Source organism: Staurois parvus, unplaced genomic scaffold (assembly GCF_062004578.1).
Source record: "Staurois parvus isolate SC_StPar_1 unplaced genomic scaffold, SC_StPar_1.0 ptg000151l, whole genome shotgun sequence".
In the NCBI taxonomy this organism is placed as follows: Eukaryota; Metazoa; Chordata; class Amphibia; order Anura; family Ranidae; genus Staurois; species Staurois parvus.
This window is the reverse complement of record NW_028317947.1, coordinates 2,585,863-2,605,089: the sequence shown is the minus strand read 5'-3', so window position 1 is coordinate 2,605,089 and position 19,227 is coordinate 2,585,863. Positions and strand designations below refer to the sequence as shown.

Sequence of the window (19,227 nt, the reverse complement as noted above, 5' to 3'; positions counted from 1 at the left end):
TCGTTGGGGTCAGTGGCAGGAATAGTGCCCCGTCATTGGGGTCAGTGGCAGGAAAAGCGCCCCATTGTTGGGGTCAGTGGGAGGAACAGCATTCCCATCGTTGGGATCAGTGGGAGGAACAGTGCCCCATCGTTGGGGTCAGTGGGAGGAACAGTACCCCATCGTTGGGGTCAGTGGGAGGAACAGTGCCCCATCATTGGTGTCAGTGGGAAGAATAGTGCCCCATGGTTGATGTCAATGGAAGGAATAGTGCTTCATATCAGTGGAAGGAAAAGGGCTCAAGGGCTGGATCAAAGCAAGCAAAGGGCCACATCCAGCCCCGTGGGCTGCAGTTTGTAGACCCCTGCTATAGGCAATCATAAAGTGTAAAAAAAAAATACTGATCACTTCCCCAGAGTAGTACAATGTTACTATGGTAAAAAAAAAATTTGTTCTGTCCTGACATTTTTAGGCGTCAAGAAATGAGAAAGGCTGTCAGTACATCAGAATTGATCGATTTACAGATATATACCATAGTTTGTGAATTCTATAACTTTCCTACAGACTAAATAATATACATTCATTTGGGTTATTTTCATGAAAGAAATATAGCAGTATATATTTTGGCCTAAATTTATGAAGAACAATTATTTATTTGCTAAATTTTATAAAAGAAAAATATATTTTTTTCAAAATTCTCTTTCTTTTTTCATTTATTTAACAAAAAATGAAAACCCCAATGGTGATTAAATACCACCAAAAGAAAGCTCTAGTTGTGTGAACAAAATGATTAAAAATTTAGTTTTATTACAGCATTGCATGACCCCGCAATTGTCATTCAAACTGTGAGAGAGCTGAAAGCTGAAAATTGGCCTGGACAGGAAGGGGTTAAAAGTGCCCGGTAGTGAAGTGGTTAAAGTACAACAAAAGGCAAAAACATAAGGGAGAGTTATAACCCTTGACAGTTGTTTTTGTCATCTGTGTTCCATTGGGGAGATTTTTCTTCACTTCCTGTCCTATAGCCAAGCAAGAAGTAAGGGGAGATTCCTCCAAAGTGAGGGAATCATTGGATGTCAACAGAACTAGTGTTCCCATGTAAGATTTCTCTCTGTTCCTTTTCTGATGGCCACCCAACATTTGGGTGGCCATCAGAACTTTGGAATTTTCTTTCACTTTTACTCTCAGTGATGATGGCAAACATGACAAATAGAAAGGCTACTCTCCCTAATGGGGGCACAGATGGCAGTGAAAATCTGATAGAACAATCCATCTCCAAAGCTAAAAGTGTTGCCTTTAGTAATACATTATCTTTTGCTCCAGTCTGCATACACCAGTGTGATGGTCCATAGCAGGAAACGCACTACTCTCCAGCTGTTGGGGCATTATAAATCGCATAATGCATTTCCTGCAGGTGGCTAACACTGAATGCTGGGACATCTAGCTACTGAACAGATGGAGTGCTGCCATCTTCTTGTGTAGCCTGCACTCTGTAACCATACTACCTTCCTATTGAAGAAAAAGTAAACAAACCTATAGGATCTTGACTTTCACCTTTATATACAGTACACATGTGGGTTGTGCTGAGAAACAGTCCTGATTTCTATTGTTATACACTTCTGCGACATTCACCTGCTGAACTCTGCTACAATGTGACAGGTGTGTCCTCCCTATAAATATTCATGTTCCAGTTCCTGTTCTCTCCTGTTTGTTGAGCTGGGAGGGTCAGGTTTAACCTTCAGAGAGACGGAAAGAAACCGAGACACCTGTACCAGGCTCATCGAGACTCCTGTACCTGGGAGGACGATATAGAAACCATTGTATCTTGAGGCTTTTCTCATAGAGACTACAACAGATCTGAATCTACTGAAGATCTTGATGCTTGGTTGACCCCAAAACATCTGGTCACTTAAAGGAAAGCAAAGTAGACTGAAACCATTTTGGAAGTTGAACATTCATATTGATATTAGTACTTCTACATCTATTGTTGAGAGTCAGACGACGCGCAGACGGATCTGAGACAAAGCTGGGAGATAATCGGACACCTGTAGCCAAGGGAGGGAAACAAAAACCTTGGTTCTAGGGCAACGGAACATTGAGAACGCGTAAGTCTCGGAGTGTCCATTTCTTGTCTCAGTTCAGTGATCCCATGACTTGGCATAGGAGCCAAGCTCAAACAATACTTTTCTCCTGTTGCCATTATTATTATGCAATTTTTTTTATTATTCTTTTATAAGGCATCTATTCCACTTCTGGCTTGTAGCTTCTCCAAAGTCTCTTATTCCCATTTGAATAATGCAGGTGCTATGTAAGACAGCAGGTGTCCTGTTGTGGAAGTATTATAATTACTCATAGCTGGCACCAGGCCACCAGAGTTGGAGCTGGTCTATGAAACGACTGCCTGTTTGCTGGTGTGTATTACTGGTTTTTAATTAAGATGTATATCAGTGTGGGCTTTGTTTATTGAAGTAGTCAGGGGGAGCATGGGAATCGAATTGGAGATACTACTCCTGGGCAGCCACCAGATCCATCTTGCAAGAGGGTGTAAATACTAGAAAAACACAGAGTCCCTTCACACCTTCTTTCCTTTGTCTGCTCTGTTCATCAGGGGATCCATGAACAGATCCTCTGCTGAATCAGAGCACTTTTGTGACATCCAAGCCTGTTCAGTTTTTGTCTTCATTTTGACAGTGGAGCTATGTTGGATCTACGGGCGGCCTAGCATCAGTTTACATCAAGCTACCTTGGATATGACTTGTCCGGAAAAACGGAAAAGGACTGTGTCCATTTCCATATTTTTTTCCAGACCTGGATGGATACTGTTTAAATCTGAAATGTCCATTTACATCTGTCTGTCCATGAATTTGCATGGAGCTTCTGATCAGAAAAACTGAGCTGATCAGAAAGTTGGCTTGAAAACATCCAAAAGAGAAGGGGAACCACTAAGAGTATCAGTGGGTCAGCAAATTATGTCACATTTACGGAAGGCGCTCACCTCCTAAATTAGATGGTTAAACACAGTCTTGCGGCTCACAACAAGCAGCCATAAGTAGTTACCTTTCACATGGTAAGGTGAAGGTGATTGAAGAATTTTTCCCAAATTATCTTTAATAAATAGGCGTCAGGTAGCTGTTTGGATTGGATCTAAGTGTCTAAGTGCAGCGGTCATAAAACTGAAATCAGACACCCAAAACCCAACATTGTCTGCAACGGTGGTCCTATGGCACCCACATGTGAGGAGGCCAAAGTACGTCCCATCCCTACTTTAAGGGTGAAGCCTACACATCCAAATGTACAATGGTCTGGGCAACAAAGGTCAAAGAAACTACACCTTTTTATCAGTTTAACAATTAATGAGTTTAAAATTTTGAGCTAGGTTCACACTTAAGATTAAACTTCTTCAAGCATTTTTGGAGCTTTTTTATGTGCATTTGTAATACAGATGTGTTTCCAGCTTAAGCATTTTTTTATCTAGTGAACAAAAAGATAGTAGTAGAAGAAAAGGCAAAAAAATATGTGCAAAAAAAGATGTTTTAGTTGGTTTTCAGGTTCTCCTTTTGAAGTCTATAGGGACCAAAAATGTGACTCTGCAACAAAAGAGCTCCTGTACTATGCCAGCGACAGGTGCCAAGTGACAAAGCTTTGCATGGCCTAGTGACATGAATGGAATTCTACCTGTTGAGCGTTGTTGCGCTTTGGCATAGGCACCACAAAACGTTCAGATTTGAACACGGCCTTACTAAATATAAAGTGCAAATCCTATTTGGAAATTTGTCCTGTCTGTTTTGGCACCAATATAATGTTTCCAAAACCATGCATTGCATATTTGTTTCCAAACAAGATAAAGGCCTACCTTAATTTTTGTGTATGCTGTTTTTTTAGCTGTTTAGCCAAAAAAAGTAAAAAAAAAAATCACCAAAAAAGACTCGAAACACAAAAAAATCTATATGAATGATAGCAGAAAAAAATAAAAACAAAAATCACCAAAAAGACTCAAAACGCAAAAACTTTATATTAACAGTACATTTAAAAAATATAGCAAAAAAAAAAAAGCTAAGGAGAGCAGGGAAAGGAAATATTTTATTTAATTAACTGTAGCAAGAGGTTAATAAATATATAATTAATTTTATTTTAAAACTTTTTTTTTTTGTCTGAATGGTTTCTGCATGTGCGGTTTTGATGCATTCCATTGTGTTTTTGATGCATTTTTGATGCGTTCCGGTGCATTTTTTTCTTTTCTTTTTTTCTTCATCTTAAATAAGGACATGTGCATTCTGGTGCATTTTTGGTGCGTTTGGTGCATTTTTGGTGCGTTTGGGTGTGTTTTACCATTTCAGTTTAGTACAGAAAAAATGCAGCATATTCCACTTCTTTTTTCTGGAACTGGCCACACTGGTGGGAACTATTGGCCATTAGAAACCATATAACTTACTTTATGTGTTTTTGATGCAGAAAAAAACGCACTGGACTGCATGTGATGTGAACCGGCCCTGTCACATGGGAGCAGGACCTCAGCTTTTTTTTTTTTAATAACTTAAAATGTAACTAATGGTATAATCTTTTTTCTGTTTTGGATAGAGTGGAGAAGGATTAGAGCCCCTGTCAGTTCTTTTGTGGTTTGTGTCCTTATTAGGGAAAGTCACCCACTCTATTTGTCCTGCTATCACTGAAAGTGAAAGTAAAAGAAAATCCCAAAGTTTAAGTTGTCACCTGAAACAGGAATAGAGTTGAAATCTTCCAGTGGGGACACTAGTTCTGGCGATGACAAGGGATTCCCTCACTTTTGGGGGTTTTCCTAAAACGTCCTGTTTTGCCTGTGGTACAGGAAGTGAAGGGAAATCTCCTTATAATTATACAGATAGCAATAAAAAAAAGGGGGTTATAACCCTCCCTTAATCCAAAATGAAAAAAAACAGCCCTTAGTTCTACTTTATGGCTACTTGCACACTATGTTTAGCCTTTGCCTTTACAATCCCGCCGTTTTGATGCGTCCGGGGAGCACAGGTGAAGTATACAGCCCTGCTGCCTGAGTGGTACCCACATTTAGGGCCCTGTGTGTCCAGGGACGTATGCGCAGAAAGCAGAATGCTTGCGTTCCAGACATATGTCCCTGAACACATTCACAGTCACCCAGTGTTCAGCCCTGTTCAGCCAAAGCATATTTCAGCCTGCCATAGACTTGGACAGGCTGCAGGCAGCAGGGCTGGACGTTGCTCCTGTGCCTCCTGGGTGTACGAAAACACCAGAATGCAAGTAGCCTATTAATAAATTATTTATTAAGGTTACAACAGTAGCATTCATTCATAAATGCGTGTAGAGTAGGACTTTGCTGTCACACTGACACAGGAATAACAGGCTCCAACCTGCACTAGCAGGCACTATCAGTCCTGGGTTTTTTCGCTTCTCAGCCAATGAAAGTTGACAGGTTGCTCAAAACACTATTAGAAATTATCATAAGCTCTTAGTAGAGTCACTAGTTACTGCTGAGGTTATTATTGGTTTTAATGCATTTTCATGTTGCAGAGTCGATTGTGCATTATCTTCAGGATACTTACACTATATTGCCAAAAGTTTTACACGCACATGAACTTTAATGGCATCCCAGTCTTAGTCCGTAGGGTTCAATATTGGGTTGGCCCACCCTTTGCAGCTATAACAGCTTCAACTCTTCTGGGAAGGCTGTCCACGAGGTTTAGGAGTGTGTCTATGGGAAGGTTTGACCATTTTTCCAGAAGTGCATTTGTGAGGTCAGGCACTGATGTCGGACAAGAAGGCCTGAGTCGCAGTCTCCGCTCTAATTTATCCCCAAGGTATTCTATCGGGTTGGGGTCAGGACTCTGTGCAGGCCAGTCAAGTTCCTCCACCCCAAACTCGATCATCCATGTCTTTATGGACCTTGCTTTGTGCACTGGTGCGCAGTCATGTTGGAACAGGAAGGGGCCATCCCCAAACTGTTCCCACAAAGTTGGGAGCATGAAATTGTCCAAAATATCTTGGTATGCTGGAACGAAGGGGCCAAGCCCAACCCCTGAAAAACAACCCCACACCATAATCTCCCCTCCACCAAACATTACACTTGGCACAGTGCAGTCAGGCAAGTACCGTACTGCCAAACCTAGACACCACCATCAGATTGGCACAATGCAGTCAGGCAAGTACTGGCAACTGCCAGTCCATCGGATTGTCAGAAAGAGAAGTGTGATTTGTCACTCCAGAGAATATGTCTCCACTGCTCTAGAGTCCAGTGGCGGCATGCTTTACACCACTTCATCTGACGCTTTGCATTGCACTTGGTGATGTAAGGCTTGGATGCAGCTGCTCGGCCATGGAAACCCATTCCATGAAGCTCTCTACGCACTGCTGTGCTAATCTGAAGGCCACATGAAGTTTGGAGGTCTTTAGCTATTGACTCTGCAAACAGTTGCTGTGCACTGTGCGCTTCAGCATGCGCTGACCCCGCTCTGTCATTTTACGTGGCCTACCACTTCATGGTTGAGTTGATGTTGTCCCAGTTGCTTCCACTTTGCTACCACTAACAGTTGACTGTGGAATATTTAGTAGCAAGGAAATGTCACGAATGGACTTATTGCACAGGTGGCAACCTATCACGGTACCACGCTTGAATTCACTGAGCTCCTGAGAGTGACCCATTCTTTCACAAATGTTTGTAGAAGCAGTCTGCATGCCTAGGTGCTTGATTTTATACACCTGTGACCATGGAGGTGATTGGAACACCTGAATCCAATGATTTGGAGGGCTGGCCCAATACTTTTGGCAATATAGTGTATTTCTATATAGGAATACACATGTTCAACAAGAATACACAACTTCAGCACTAAAGTGGCTAATATGTATAAGAGTCATATCCAGTTGCTGACCGCTGCATGTATATATACTCTGACAAGTTGGCCTTTCTGCGCTGGATAACGTACTTGTACATGATCTGGCTCTTCCGGGTAGGGACACGCACAATCAGTTGTCTGCCGACCTGGCTATTCACTCCAGCACATGCTGATCAGCAGAGTGAATGACAAGAGAGAAAAATTAGAAAATTGAGAAAATGCAGATTGTTTTCTGAATGGTACTTGTGTTGAATGCGCAACCCCCTGTGTTCACGAAGCAGCAGAGCATCCAGTCATGGGACCTGGAAGCTAGCAGCAATCACTGGAATACCGATGCCTATTAAAGTAATTTCCATCTTTCACAAGGATCCCACAGGTATGGCACATATATACTTACAGTGGTCCAAGCTGGATCAATGAAACTTTGTAAAAATTGCCAACTTCAGCTTTCAAGCCAAACCTGCAGAGGTATAAGTTGTTACCTTCAAACAGAAGTAATCACAAGAAACAAATATTTTTGTGGACTGTAACATATACTAATTCAGTTATTGGCGGTCTGTCATCACTGAGTCTCTTACAATTTTTCAATTTGTCTAGTTGTAGTAGACTGTTGTGCCATGTTAACCATTCATTAATTCAGAGTTTACAGCTGGCCATACATTGTACAAATTTCATGCCCGACATGCCTTGATTGAGAAATTGAAGGAGCCTGGTGGAAAATTGTTGGCCAAAAAGAAGCTGCATCCAATCAGATGTAGTCACCGTTTAGGTATTTTGACAGCTAGCGGGCCAGCTGTCAAAATACATTAGGCACAGTGGGAGATTCATCCATCTGCTCTGTATAGTGTGAATGGAGGAATATGTTCAGCTTGCAGGCTGAACAAAAAAAAAACCTCAGTGTTTGGCCAGAAAGTATTACCGCAAGTATTAGTATGGGTATTACCCATTATTGGCTAAGTTTAATTAGTTTCAGGATATTTCACATTCCTTCTTCAGGCTTTATAAATGTCAAAGCCTGACAAAGGGATCTGAGTTCTTCTGAAAGCTTGCATCGTTAATGACTCAGGTGAACAAATAGAGGTTAATTCATCTAGTAATTTAATCCAGTTTGCTAATTGAAATGTTTGAAATACGGAAGCGTCTGACCAACCAATAACTACAGTACATGTGAGCAACCTAAATCCCACACAGGTATATGGCTGGTTGTTTTGAATAATCCTGATAAAACAGAGCAATGGACTCATGTAGGTACAATTTGATGACATGTTTACATATTGCATTTCAAAGTCATTTTGCATTCAGGTATGCAGCTGAAGAGGCAATACAAACAGTTCTGCAAATTCTATGGGAACCTGGGCTGACTTGCCCATTCAACTCCCTGTCTTCTTTGACTGTCATCTAGACACACTTTTGTTTTACAAAAAAGAGCAGAGACAGATTTTTAAAAAAAATATTCTTAGACATGCTCACATGTTGTAAGTAAAATGAAAGAAGAAAAAAAAATAAGCGCTATGGCTTGACAATAAAAGAGCAGCTAACACAATACTTTAGTACAAAGTACTGCAAAATCAAAAAGGAAAAAGTGCAGCGCTATATAAACATATTAGTCATAGATTTTTAGTATGCAATTAAAAAGTGGCAGTCTTTCACCAAAAATCATGAAGTGCAAAGAAAAACATAGTGAAATTAATAATTCTATATATATATATATATATATATACAGTCAGGTCCATAAATATTGGGACATCGACACAATTTTAACATTTTTGGCTCTATACACCACCACAATAGATTTGAAATGAAACGAACAAGATGTGCTTTAACTGCAGACGGTCAGCTTTAATTTGAGGGTATTTACATCCAAATCAGGTGAACGGTGTAGGAATTACAACAGTTTGCATATGTGCCTCCCACTTCTTAAGGGACCAAAAGTAATGGGACAGAATAATAATCATAAATCAAACTTTCACTTTTTAATATTTGGTTGCAAATCCTTTGCAGTCAATTACAGCCTGAAGTCTGGTACGCATAGACATCACCAGACGCTGGGTTTCATCCCTGGTGATGCTCTGCCAGGCCTCTACTGCAACTGTCTTCAGTTCCTGCTTGTTCTTGGGGCATTTTCCCTTCAGTTTTGTCTTCAGCAAGTGAAATGCATGCTCAATCGAATTCAGGTCAGGTGATTGACTTGGCCATTGCATAACATTCCACTTCTTTCCCTTAAAAAACTCTTTGGTTGCTTTTGCAGTATGCTTTGAGTCATTGTCCATCTGCACTGTGAAGCGGCATCCAATGGGTTCTGAAGCATTTGGCTGAATATGAGCAGATAATATTGCCCAAAACACTTCAGAATTCATCCTGCTGCTTTTGTCAGCAGTCACATCATCAATAAATACAAGAGAACCAGTTCCATTGGCAGCCATACATGCCCATGCCATGACACTACCACCACCATGCTTCACTGATGAGGTGGTATGCTTAGGATCATGAGGAGTTCCTTTCCTTCTCCATACTCTTCTCTTCCCATCACTCTGGTACAAGTTGATCTTGGTCTCATCTGTCCATAGGATGTTGTTCCAGAACTGTGAAGGCTTTTTTAGATGTCGTTTGGCAAACTCTAATCTGGCCTTCCTGTTTTTGAGGCTCACCAATGGTTTAGATCTTGTGGTGAACCCTCTGTATTCACTCTGGTGAAGTCTTCTCTTGATTGTTGACTTTGACACACATACACCTACCTCCTGGGGAGTGTTCTTGATCTGGCCAACTGTTGTGAAGGGTGTTTTCTTCACCAGGGAAAGAATTCTTCGGTCATCCACCACAGTTGTTTTCCGTGGTCTTCCGGGTCTTTTGGTGTTGCTGAGCTCACCGTTGTGTTATTTCTTTTTAAGAATGTTCCAAACAGTTGTTTTGGCCATGCCTAATGTTTTTGCTATCTCTCTGATGGGTTTGTTTTGTTTTTTCAGCCTAATAATGGCTTGCTTCACTGATAGTGACAGCTCTTTGGATCTCATCTTGAGAGTTAACAGCAACAGATTCCAAATGCAAATAGCACACTTGAAATGAACTCTGGACCTTTTATCTGCTCATTGTAATTGGGATAATGAGGGAATAACACACACCTGGCCATTGAACAGCTGAGAAGCCAATTGTCCCATTACTTTTGGTCCCTTAACAAATGGGAGGCACATATGCAAACTGTTGTAATTCCTACACCGTTCACCTGATTTGGATGTAAATACCCTCAAATTAAATCTGACAGTCTGCAGTTAAAGCACATCTTGTTCATTTCATTTCAAATCCATTGTGGTGGTGTATAGAGCCAAAAATGTTAGAGTTGTGTCAATGTCCCAATATTTATGGACCTAACTGTATATATATGGTATATACAGTTGCAAGAAAAAGTATGTGAACCCCTTGGGATTACGTGGAGTTTTGCATGAATTGGGCATAAAATGTGCTCTGAACGTCATCTAAGTCACAACAATAGAAGAACACAGTCTGCTGAACATAATACTACACAAACATTAGATGTTGCCATGGTTTAATTGCACATAACATGTAAACATTCACAGTGCAGGGAGGAAAAAGTATGTGAGTCCCAAGCTTAATGACTTCCCCCAGAGCTAATTGGAGCCAGGAGTGAGCCAACCTTGACTCCAATCAGTGTGGTGATATTGGATGTGTTGCTGACAGCTGTCCTGCCCTTAAAAAACACACACCTGTTTTGGGTTTACTGGTTTCAAGAAGCACTGTCTGATGTGAACCATGCCTCGCAGAAAGAGCTCTCAGAAGACCTACGAAAAAGAATTGTTGACTTGCATGAAGCTGGAAAGGGTTACAAAAGTATCTCCAAAAGCCTTGATGTTCATGTGTCCACGGTAAGGCAGACTGTCTACAAATGGAGAAAGTTTAGCACTGTTGCTACTCTCCCTAGGTGTAGTCGTCCTGTAAAAATGACTGCAAGAGCACAGCGCAGAATGCTGCATGAGGTAAAGAAGAATCCCAGAGTGTCAGCTAAAGACCTACAGAAATCTCTGGCACATGCTAACATTTTTGTTAACACATCTACAATAAGGAAAACATTAAACAAGAATGGAGTACATGGGAGGACACCACGGAGGAAGCCATTGCTGTCCAAAAAGAATATTGCAGCACGTTTGAAGTTTGCAAAAGAGCACCTGGATGTTCCACAGCACTACTGGCAAAATATACTGTGGACAGATGAAACCAAGATTGAGTTGTTTGGGAAGAACACACAACACTATGTGTGGAGAAAAAAAGGCACAGCACACCAACATCAAAACCTCATCCCCACTGTAAAACATGGCGGAGGAGGCATCATGGTTTGGGGCTGCTTTGCTGCCTCAGGGCCTGGACAGATTGTTGTCATTGATGGGAAAATGAATTCCAGAGTTTATCAAGACATTTTTCAGGAAAACGTACGACCATCTGTCCACCAACTGAAGCTCCGCAGAGGATGGGTGATGCAACAGGACAATGACCCAAAGCATACAAGTAATTCAACAGAACAATGGCTGCAACAGCACAGAATACGCCTTCTGGAGTTGCCCAGTCAGAGTCCTGACCTCAACCCGATTGAAATGCTGTGGCATGACCTTAAGAGAGCGATTCACACCAGACATCCCAAGAATATTGCTACACTGAAACAGTTTTGTGAAGAGGAGTGGTCCAAAATTACTCCAGATCGTTGTGCAGGTCTGATCTGCAACTACAGGAAACGTTTGGTTGAGGTTATTGCTGCCAAAGGAGGGTCAACCAGTTATTAAGTCCAAAGGTTCACATACTTTTTCCTCCCTGCACTGTGAATGTTTACATGTTATGTGCAATTAAACCATGGCAACATCTAATGTTTGTGTAGTATTATGTTCAGCAGACTGTGTTCTTCTATTGTTGTGACTTAGATGACGTTCAGAGCACATTTTATGCCCAATTCATGCAAAACTCCACATAATCCCAAGGGGTTCACATACTTTTTCTTGCAACTGTATATAATGAAAAATTATAAGTGCAAATTAGTGAATATACAGAGTCCACAGAGGAGCACAAATGGCTGATCAATAGTCCACAATATTTCAAAAATGGCAGGAAAATCCAAAGGCAAAGGATCTTCTCAGAACTTGACCAGGGTTAAATGTTGGGAAAATTAGAGAAGTCTCCAGACCAAGGATCATGCAAAGCACACCACTTGATTGAGACTGGCAGGGGCTTACCAGAGCAATAGGGCTGCTAATATATAGTGGTCAGAAGTGCTTAAGTTGTTCCTGTGAGTTCTCACATCCCCATAGCTCTCCTCCAGACCCACTGGTAAGTGTAGTATCTTTGGACAGGCTATCTCTCAAGTCACCACTTCTGAGACCACCAGCTCATACACGTGGTCACAGGTTATAAATGAGCATCATATTGCAGTGAAAAGGGAGAGAAAATACTCACCATAGTGAAGATCCACATAAAAAAGTGAATTACACCAATGCACTTATAAACATATGATAAGAACCTCTTTCAATATGCAAAGCGAACATCCATCTGCCAGAATCCAAAATGGCCATGGCTAGGTCACACATGCTTGGCTTGGCATGTGTCCCGGCTCCACCATACATGTTTCATCATAAGTGACATCATCAAGGGCTCAAGCCGTACATGATAATTGGTTTAAATGATACATTTTATGTTTTTCTTTGCACTTTATGATTTTTGGTGGGAGGTTGAAACTTTTTATTTGCATACGAAAAAGTTGTGACTAATATATATATTTGTTTTTTTATAATTCCTTTATTTATACATTTTTCTGGTAATGTAGCCAAAAATCATACAATAGAAGGTACATAGAAGCTAAAAAACATATGGCAATAAATGAGCCAAGAATAACAAGTAAACAAGCAGCATTATGGTGTAAAGCGAAATAGGCAACAACATAATAAATCAGTTATGTGGTCACAGTAATGCCCCAGAGTAGCTAAGAAGGCAAAGGTCTAATCACAAGCAACCAGCTGCACGGGCCATATGGGAAACCAGGGCATCCCGAAATCTCAGAAAAGGGGAAAGGAGGTGCCACAGAGAGACCTCAGGTAGCAGACAGAGAAGCATTTCCGATATAGAACTCCCCGCAGATCGGGAAACCAACGAGGGAGACTATGGATACACAGGGGAGTCAGAATAGGAAGAACAACAGGGTGTAAGGAAAGGAAAAAAGGAATGTGACTAATATTTTTTTATAGTGCTGCACTTTTGATATTGGTACTTAAAAAAATCTCCATTTTAAAATACAGAATTTTTAGTATTGATAGTAAGGTCTAGAGAGGTTTTTTTTTAACTTCCTGCCCCAGAAACACAAAAGCCATTGGGAGGATATCTCTACAAAGTGAGGGGACTAATTCTCATAGATAGTTGTCCCTGGCACAGGTGTCCCCATCAGAAGAAGTGCCTCACCTCTTGTTCTGGTGACAAGTGTAGTGGCTTAGTGGTTAGCACTTCTGCCTTACAGCACTGGGTTTGAATCCTGTCCAGGACACTATCTGCTTTGAGTTTGCATGTTCTCGCTGTATTTGCGAGGGTCTCTCCCACAATCCAAAGACATGCTGGTAAATTAATTCTCTTGTATCTGATTTGGCCCTAGTGTGTGTGTGCATGCGAGATAGGGTCCTTCATTGTAGGACTCTAGAAAGAAGGGACTGATGTACAGTATGTAAAGTGATGCAGAAATTGTCTGTGCTGTATAAAGGTCTGTAATAAATTGTAAAACTGTTAATGGCTCAATCGCTTTCCATTTATATACTCAAGGTTACCAGGCCAAACAGAAAGGGTAAACATCTTTGGGGGGCACAGACCGCAAATAAAACATGACCAAGGTCCTAATCCTTCTCTACTTTATGTAAGACTAAAAAGAAAAAGAATGTTGTCTATATGTTCACTTTAATGAGCAAAATGTGCTAGGAGTGTGTTATTGGAATATATTGGTGTGGATTGGCCCTGAAGTGACCAGGTGATTTTGCACTCAGTAATGAAGCTGAGCAGAAAATGTAGATCTTCTTTCCTGAATCACATAGGAAATTCTACTGACATTTCATTTGCTTCATTTGCATGACTCAAATAGTTGCTGTGCAATTTTCATTTTGTTCAGTAGCAAATAGAATTGAAAGCCGATGTTTAGGTAAGGCAGTTTAGACATAGTCAACTGACCGAAAGTGGCAAAAGAACATTGTACAGGATTGTGACCTGGAATAAGAAAACAACTGATGCAAAAGTGACTGCAGTGCTCAGTCTCAGTCCCGTGAAGACAACGTGTGTATGTTCTTGATATTGTCTGGATATCAGTCTCCTGTAATCTCAGGCATGAGAATGAGACAGGTCACGACTTTGAGGGAGGCTAATTTAGCAGTGCTGTTGAAGTGAAGGATGAGCACCAACAGTGCAATCTGGCAGGGGTGTCCCGATAACAAAACTGCAAAGAATTAAAAATCCTTTAGAAAATAAAAGTTCTGAAATATGTATTTTATTGTGTACTTGGGTGTCTTCCTGGAGTTCTGCTTTGTGCATCATATGAGCAGACTTTGCACTATCCATAGTTAGGTTTAGAAAAAAAAACAAGCCCATCTAGCTCAACCAATAACAAAAAAACAATACAAAGAATACTCAAAAAAGATCCAGAGCGGGAAAACAAACTTCCTTCCTGATCCCCAGAAGGCAATTGGATATTCTCTCGATCAACAATCTCTGGATTTATTGCCTTTAAATATTAATATCCAGTTATATTTTGTGCATTTAGGACTGCATTCAGGCCTTTTAAAAAAACAATTTACTGGCTGTCCAGACCTAGTTCTTGAGTGAATCTATTCCACATTTTCACAGCAATTACTGTGAAGAATATTTTCTATATGTGGAGGTTAAATCTCTTTTCCTCTGGATATAAATAGTGCCCCCTTGTCCTCCGTGATGACCAAATTCACTATACGAAACATTTATTTACTTAAACAAAGAGATCATATCATTCTTCTCAAAAGCAAACAAATTCAGTTGAGCTCCTCCATGCCTCTAATCAGTTTGGTTGCTCTTCTCTGCACTTTCTCCAGTTTTTGTGAATTGGTGCGTAAAACTGAACTGCATATTCCAGATGAGGTTTACTATTGATTTGTACCGGGGTAATATGATATATTTCTTTTGGTACAAAGGATTTTGCTCGCTTTAGAAACTGCAGCTTGGCATTTCCTGCTATTATAAAAGTCTATGATCTACCCCAATACCCAGATCCTTCTTGATCATTGATTTCCCCAGCTGTTCCCCTCCTTGGAATGTATGATGCATGTGTGTTTTTAGCCCCCAAGTGCATAAATTTGCATTTATCAGTATTAAACCTCAATTGCCACGTAGTTGCCCAATTAAATAGCACTTTGAGATTGGATTGTAAGTTTGAGACATCCTGTAAGGACCTTATTCCATTACATAACTTGGTGTCATCTGCAAAGACTGAAATAGTACCTTTAATCACAAACGATATAATTTATAAATATGGTAAAAATCTCCATCTATAAGGAGAGAAGAGATGGTGGTAATTCCCTATCTGAATCATTATTATTATTATTATACAGGATTTATATAGCACCAACAGTTTGCTCAGCGCTTTACTATATGGTGGGAGACAGTACAGTAACAATTCAGTTCAATACAAGAGGGATTCGAGGGCCCTGGTCCTTGGAGCTTACAATCTAGTAGGATCACTGCCCTCACTGTCTTTATTAAAACTCCTGATTGTAGCTGTTAGATTAACTGATCTGTAGTTACTTGGTAAAGACTTTGATCCCTTTTTAAATATATGCACCACATTGGACTTACACCAATCCAGTGTTATGCAGCCAGTCATTAAAGAGACTCTGAAAGGTAGAAACAATGGCTCAGCAATAATAGAGCTCAACTCTGAGAACACATGGGTGTAAGCCATCTAGTTCAGGTTTCCTTGCTGGAAGGGTAAAGGAAGACTCCATACTAAAGGTTTTCACAGACCCAAGATTAGCCCTTAGTCCATTTATCAGACCACAACAATTATGGAGAAATATTGATGCAAAGAATCACCAAAGATAACTGCAATCATAATTTTATTTTGTCACAAGATTCTCATACCTCTGCCTGCATGCAGATTCTCCCAGATGATCTTTTGGTGACCAGCTCAATAGGAAAAAAAAAGCATAAAATAAATACTTCACTACATATCATGAGCAATTAGGTCAACAGATAAAGTTAATAAATAAAGTACCGCCTACACATTTTCCCTTTGACAGCCATCCAACTCTGATTGCAGTATCACTATCTTGAATAGTAATGTAAAAAGGCTGCCAAAATGCAAAAATAGAGAGACTGTAGCCATTTGTCCATAGTGGGTCAACCACATATTCTCCAGCATTATCTGTCCTTTGGTGAAAATATTAGCAATAGGGTGTTAAGGGATACCACATCCATGTTATAATTAAGTATTTAGAAAGAGGACAAAAGAACTTACCTGGTATAACATCAACTAATGTTAATAATATTACAATAAAACATTATTAAATCATTATGGCTCCCAAATATATTCCATTCTAATGTCTCACATAATTACTGATCCCCATCCAAGAACTATTAGCCATTAGTATCACACATGATTATGTTCCTAAGGTACACATTATGTTCCTTTTTGCCTGTGTCTATTTGTGAATATGTATTTGGCACCGTCTTTCATTTAATACATTTTATATTGGGTCATGCACTAGGCCTTTGCACTCTTGTCTTTGTTTTGTGGTTTATTATTAAGATTCCCCTATTTGGCAAAGCATACCAGTTGGAGACAGGAATGGACATCGGGATATCCCCGTATTAAGGCTTCTCAGGTTCTCACTAAACCCATAGTGCTATAGTGTCATGTTTGGATACACATATGGGGGAATTCAATAAAGATCCTACGTCACTTCTCCAGCGTTAATAGCCACTACGTTCCTATACAATCAAAACATTTTTTAAAAAGTATCAGCTAGTTTCCATGTTGGTTAGATGGGCGGAGGGGTGAAAACAAGAACACAATGACAAAACCCAAGAAGCCAAGGCTGGCCTTGGATCATTCAACTTTCTACTCATTAGGGTATCCAGACACATCATCAAACTTCCCCTTCCATGGACTCATATGTGATAAGGTGGTAGTCTATATGGGATACTAATAGCAAAAGGGTGGAAAGGAGCATGTCCTGAGCACCACTGATGAGATTGGAGCACTGTGCTGTCTTCTTCCCTCCACTAATAAGGAGGTTAGGCTTAGTTTGGGAGCAGCACTATGGAGATTGGATCATTGCTCTGTTTGCATTCCTCTTCCTTCCCTCACTCCCCGTTGGTTAATAGATGAGACAGCTGTAACATTGTGTTGGTTTCACTGTTGCTGTATCATTGAGATCTGTCTCAGTGCTTTGGTGAAAAAAAGAAAATTAACACATTAACAGGTTAATATCTTGATCTGAGCACATGCTGTGCTTGCTAAAAAATGGTATTCCACTGCAATCATTCTAGGACCATAAATTTGGCATTATTTAATCATATTCATTAATATAAACATAGACTTTTGTATGATGTGGATAATTTTTTTTTGCACTAATCACAACCCTTTCATTTCCAGCTGTTGCCCAGTTCCATGGCTGACGCCTCCCACAGTTGGTGGAAGCTGACGTTTCTCCGAAAGAAGAAGTCCACTCCAAAGACTGTGTATGAATCAGTCATAGAACATGCAGGCACGGAGAAGGGACCAGAGGAGAATCCAGGAGACAGCAACTACACAGCACGCCTGGAGAAAATAGTAGATAAAAACACAAAGGGTAAACATGTCAAGGTGTCCAACTCTGGACGCTTTAAGGAACGGAAAAAAGTTCGGCCTTCGCTCAATGAGACCCCTGGACTGTGTCCTGAACCACCACAAGGACAATGAAGCTGCTGTACTGCTGGATCTTGGACAATATTCCATGAAAAACAATATGGCAGCAGTGTACAATGGCCCTTCCAATGGTTTTCTGGTCATTTTGTACTATGTAGCCCTATGGAATGCATAATGCCTCCAGCCTAAGCAATGCCACTGATTCTGTTATGAAGGCTTTAAGGGGCAAAGAACCACTTGGCTCTATCCTATGTTTACAGACACATACAAGCGTAAGATTCTTGGCCTTACAACCATGTCTAAACAACTAGACGCTTATATACTTGGACATGTACTTCCATGGGTTGTGTATTTCTAACAGGTGCTTTGGATCCACCAATACGAGGCGCAATAAAATCTCAGGAAGTGAAGTGACACGTGTATGTATTAGAACATGCCACACATACATGCTTGAAATTGCACACTGTGTGTAATATGTGTCCTTCAAAGATTTATTTTTATACAGGTACTGGCTTTATTCACTGTAAATGTATCTATAAATAATTGGAACGTATTCTGCATAAATAATTGGTGTTCTGTATATGCTGTATATGTTCAGTGTAAAATATACATGATCAGATTTAAACATAAATTGAGAAGTGTACAGCAAAATCTGTTTCCGGCCTTGATCTAATAATACGCTTACAATTTCAACACAATAAATGTATATATGTGTTTTTAACACAATGTTGTGCCAGATGAAAAAATGTGTTTATGGGTTCTATGTCTTCAGTAATGGTAATGTTTCCTTACTCGGCCATCAGTTTGATTAGTTACTGATACAAATTCAGATGTAATTCGGACTCCACAGTCTATAGCAGGGGTCCTCAAACTTTCTAATCAAAGGGCCAGTTTACTGTCTTTCAGGCTTTAGGGGGGCCAGACTGTAGCCAGTGTGAGTCAAAAATGCCTTGGCATCAGTGCCCCATGATTGGTTTTAAAGGGAGGAATAGTGCCCCATTGACAGTGTCAGTAGAGGGAATAGTGTTCCATCATTGGTGTCAGTTGGTGGAATAGTGCCCCAAGGGCCAGAAAAAGGCAAGCAAAGGGCCACATCCTGCCCTCGGGCCACAGTTTGGAGACCACTAGTCTATAGGATATGTGCAACCTCTTCGTATGAAAATGTGATAGGGCTCTTTGGGTGTGATGTGTGGGGCTTCTAATGTGAAAGGGAGACCCAATGTAAAGTTCAGACTTCAAAGGAAAGGGTTTGGGGGGTTCTGATGGGATGAGGAAACTCCTGATATAAAAGGGGGGGGGACTGATTTTTTCAACTTGCAAACATGTACAATGTGATCCTCCTGCTGCAAAGCTGGAGACCCCAACATTAAAAAAATGGATTGTGCTTAGCGAAACGAAGGGGAGGAGAACCCACTAAAATCTGGAGAAATGTATTTTATGAATAATTTCCCTAAAATTTCACTCTTCATCTCAATTTCCCTGATCAATGAGTATATTGCATTCTATTAG

At 40.4% G+C, this 19,227-nt stretch overlaps 1 protein-coding gene across 1 annotated transcript; it reads left to right on the top strand.

Moving 5' to 3' along the window:
• Positions 1-1,676: 1,676 nt before the first annotated feature.
• PRR15L (proline rich 15 like) lies at positions 1,677-18,369 on the top strand. The gene is made up of 2 exons (XM_089674336.1): positions 1,677-2,081; positions 17,467-18,369. Exon 2 carries the CDS (start codon positions 17,482-17,484, stop codon positions 17,770-17,772), a length of 291 nt encoding a protein of 96 aa, XP_089530462.1. The 5' UTR covers positions 1,677-2,081; positions 17,467-17,481; the 3' UTR covers positions 17,773-18,369.
• The last annotated feature ends 858 nt before the right edge of the window (positions 18,370-19,227 follow it).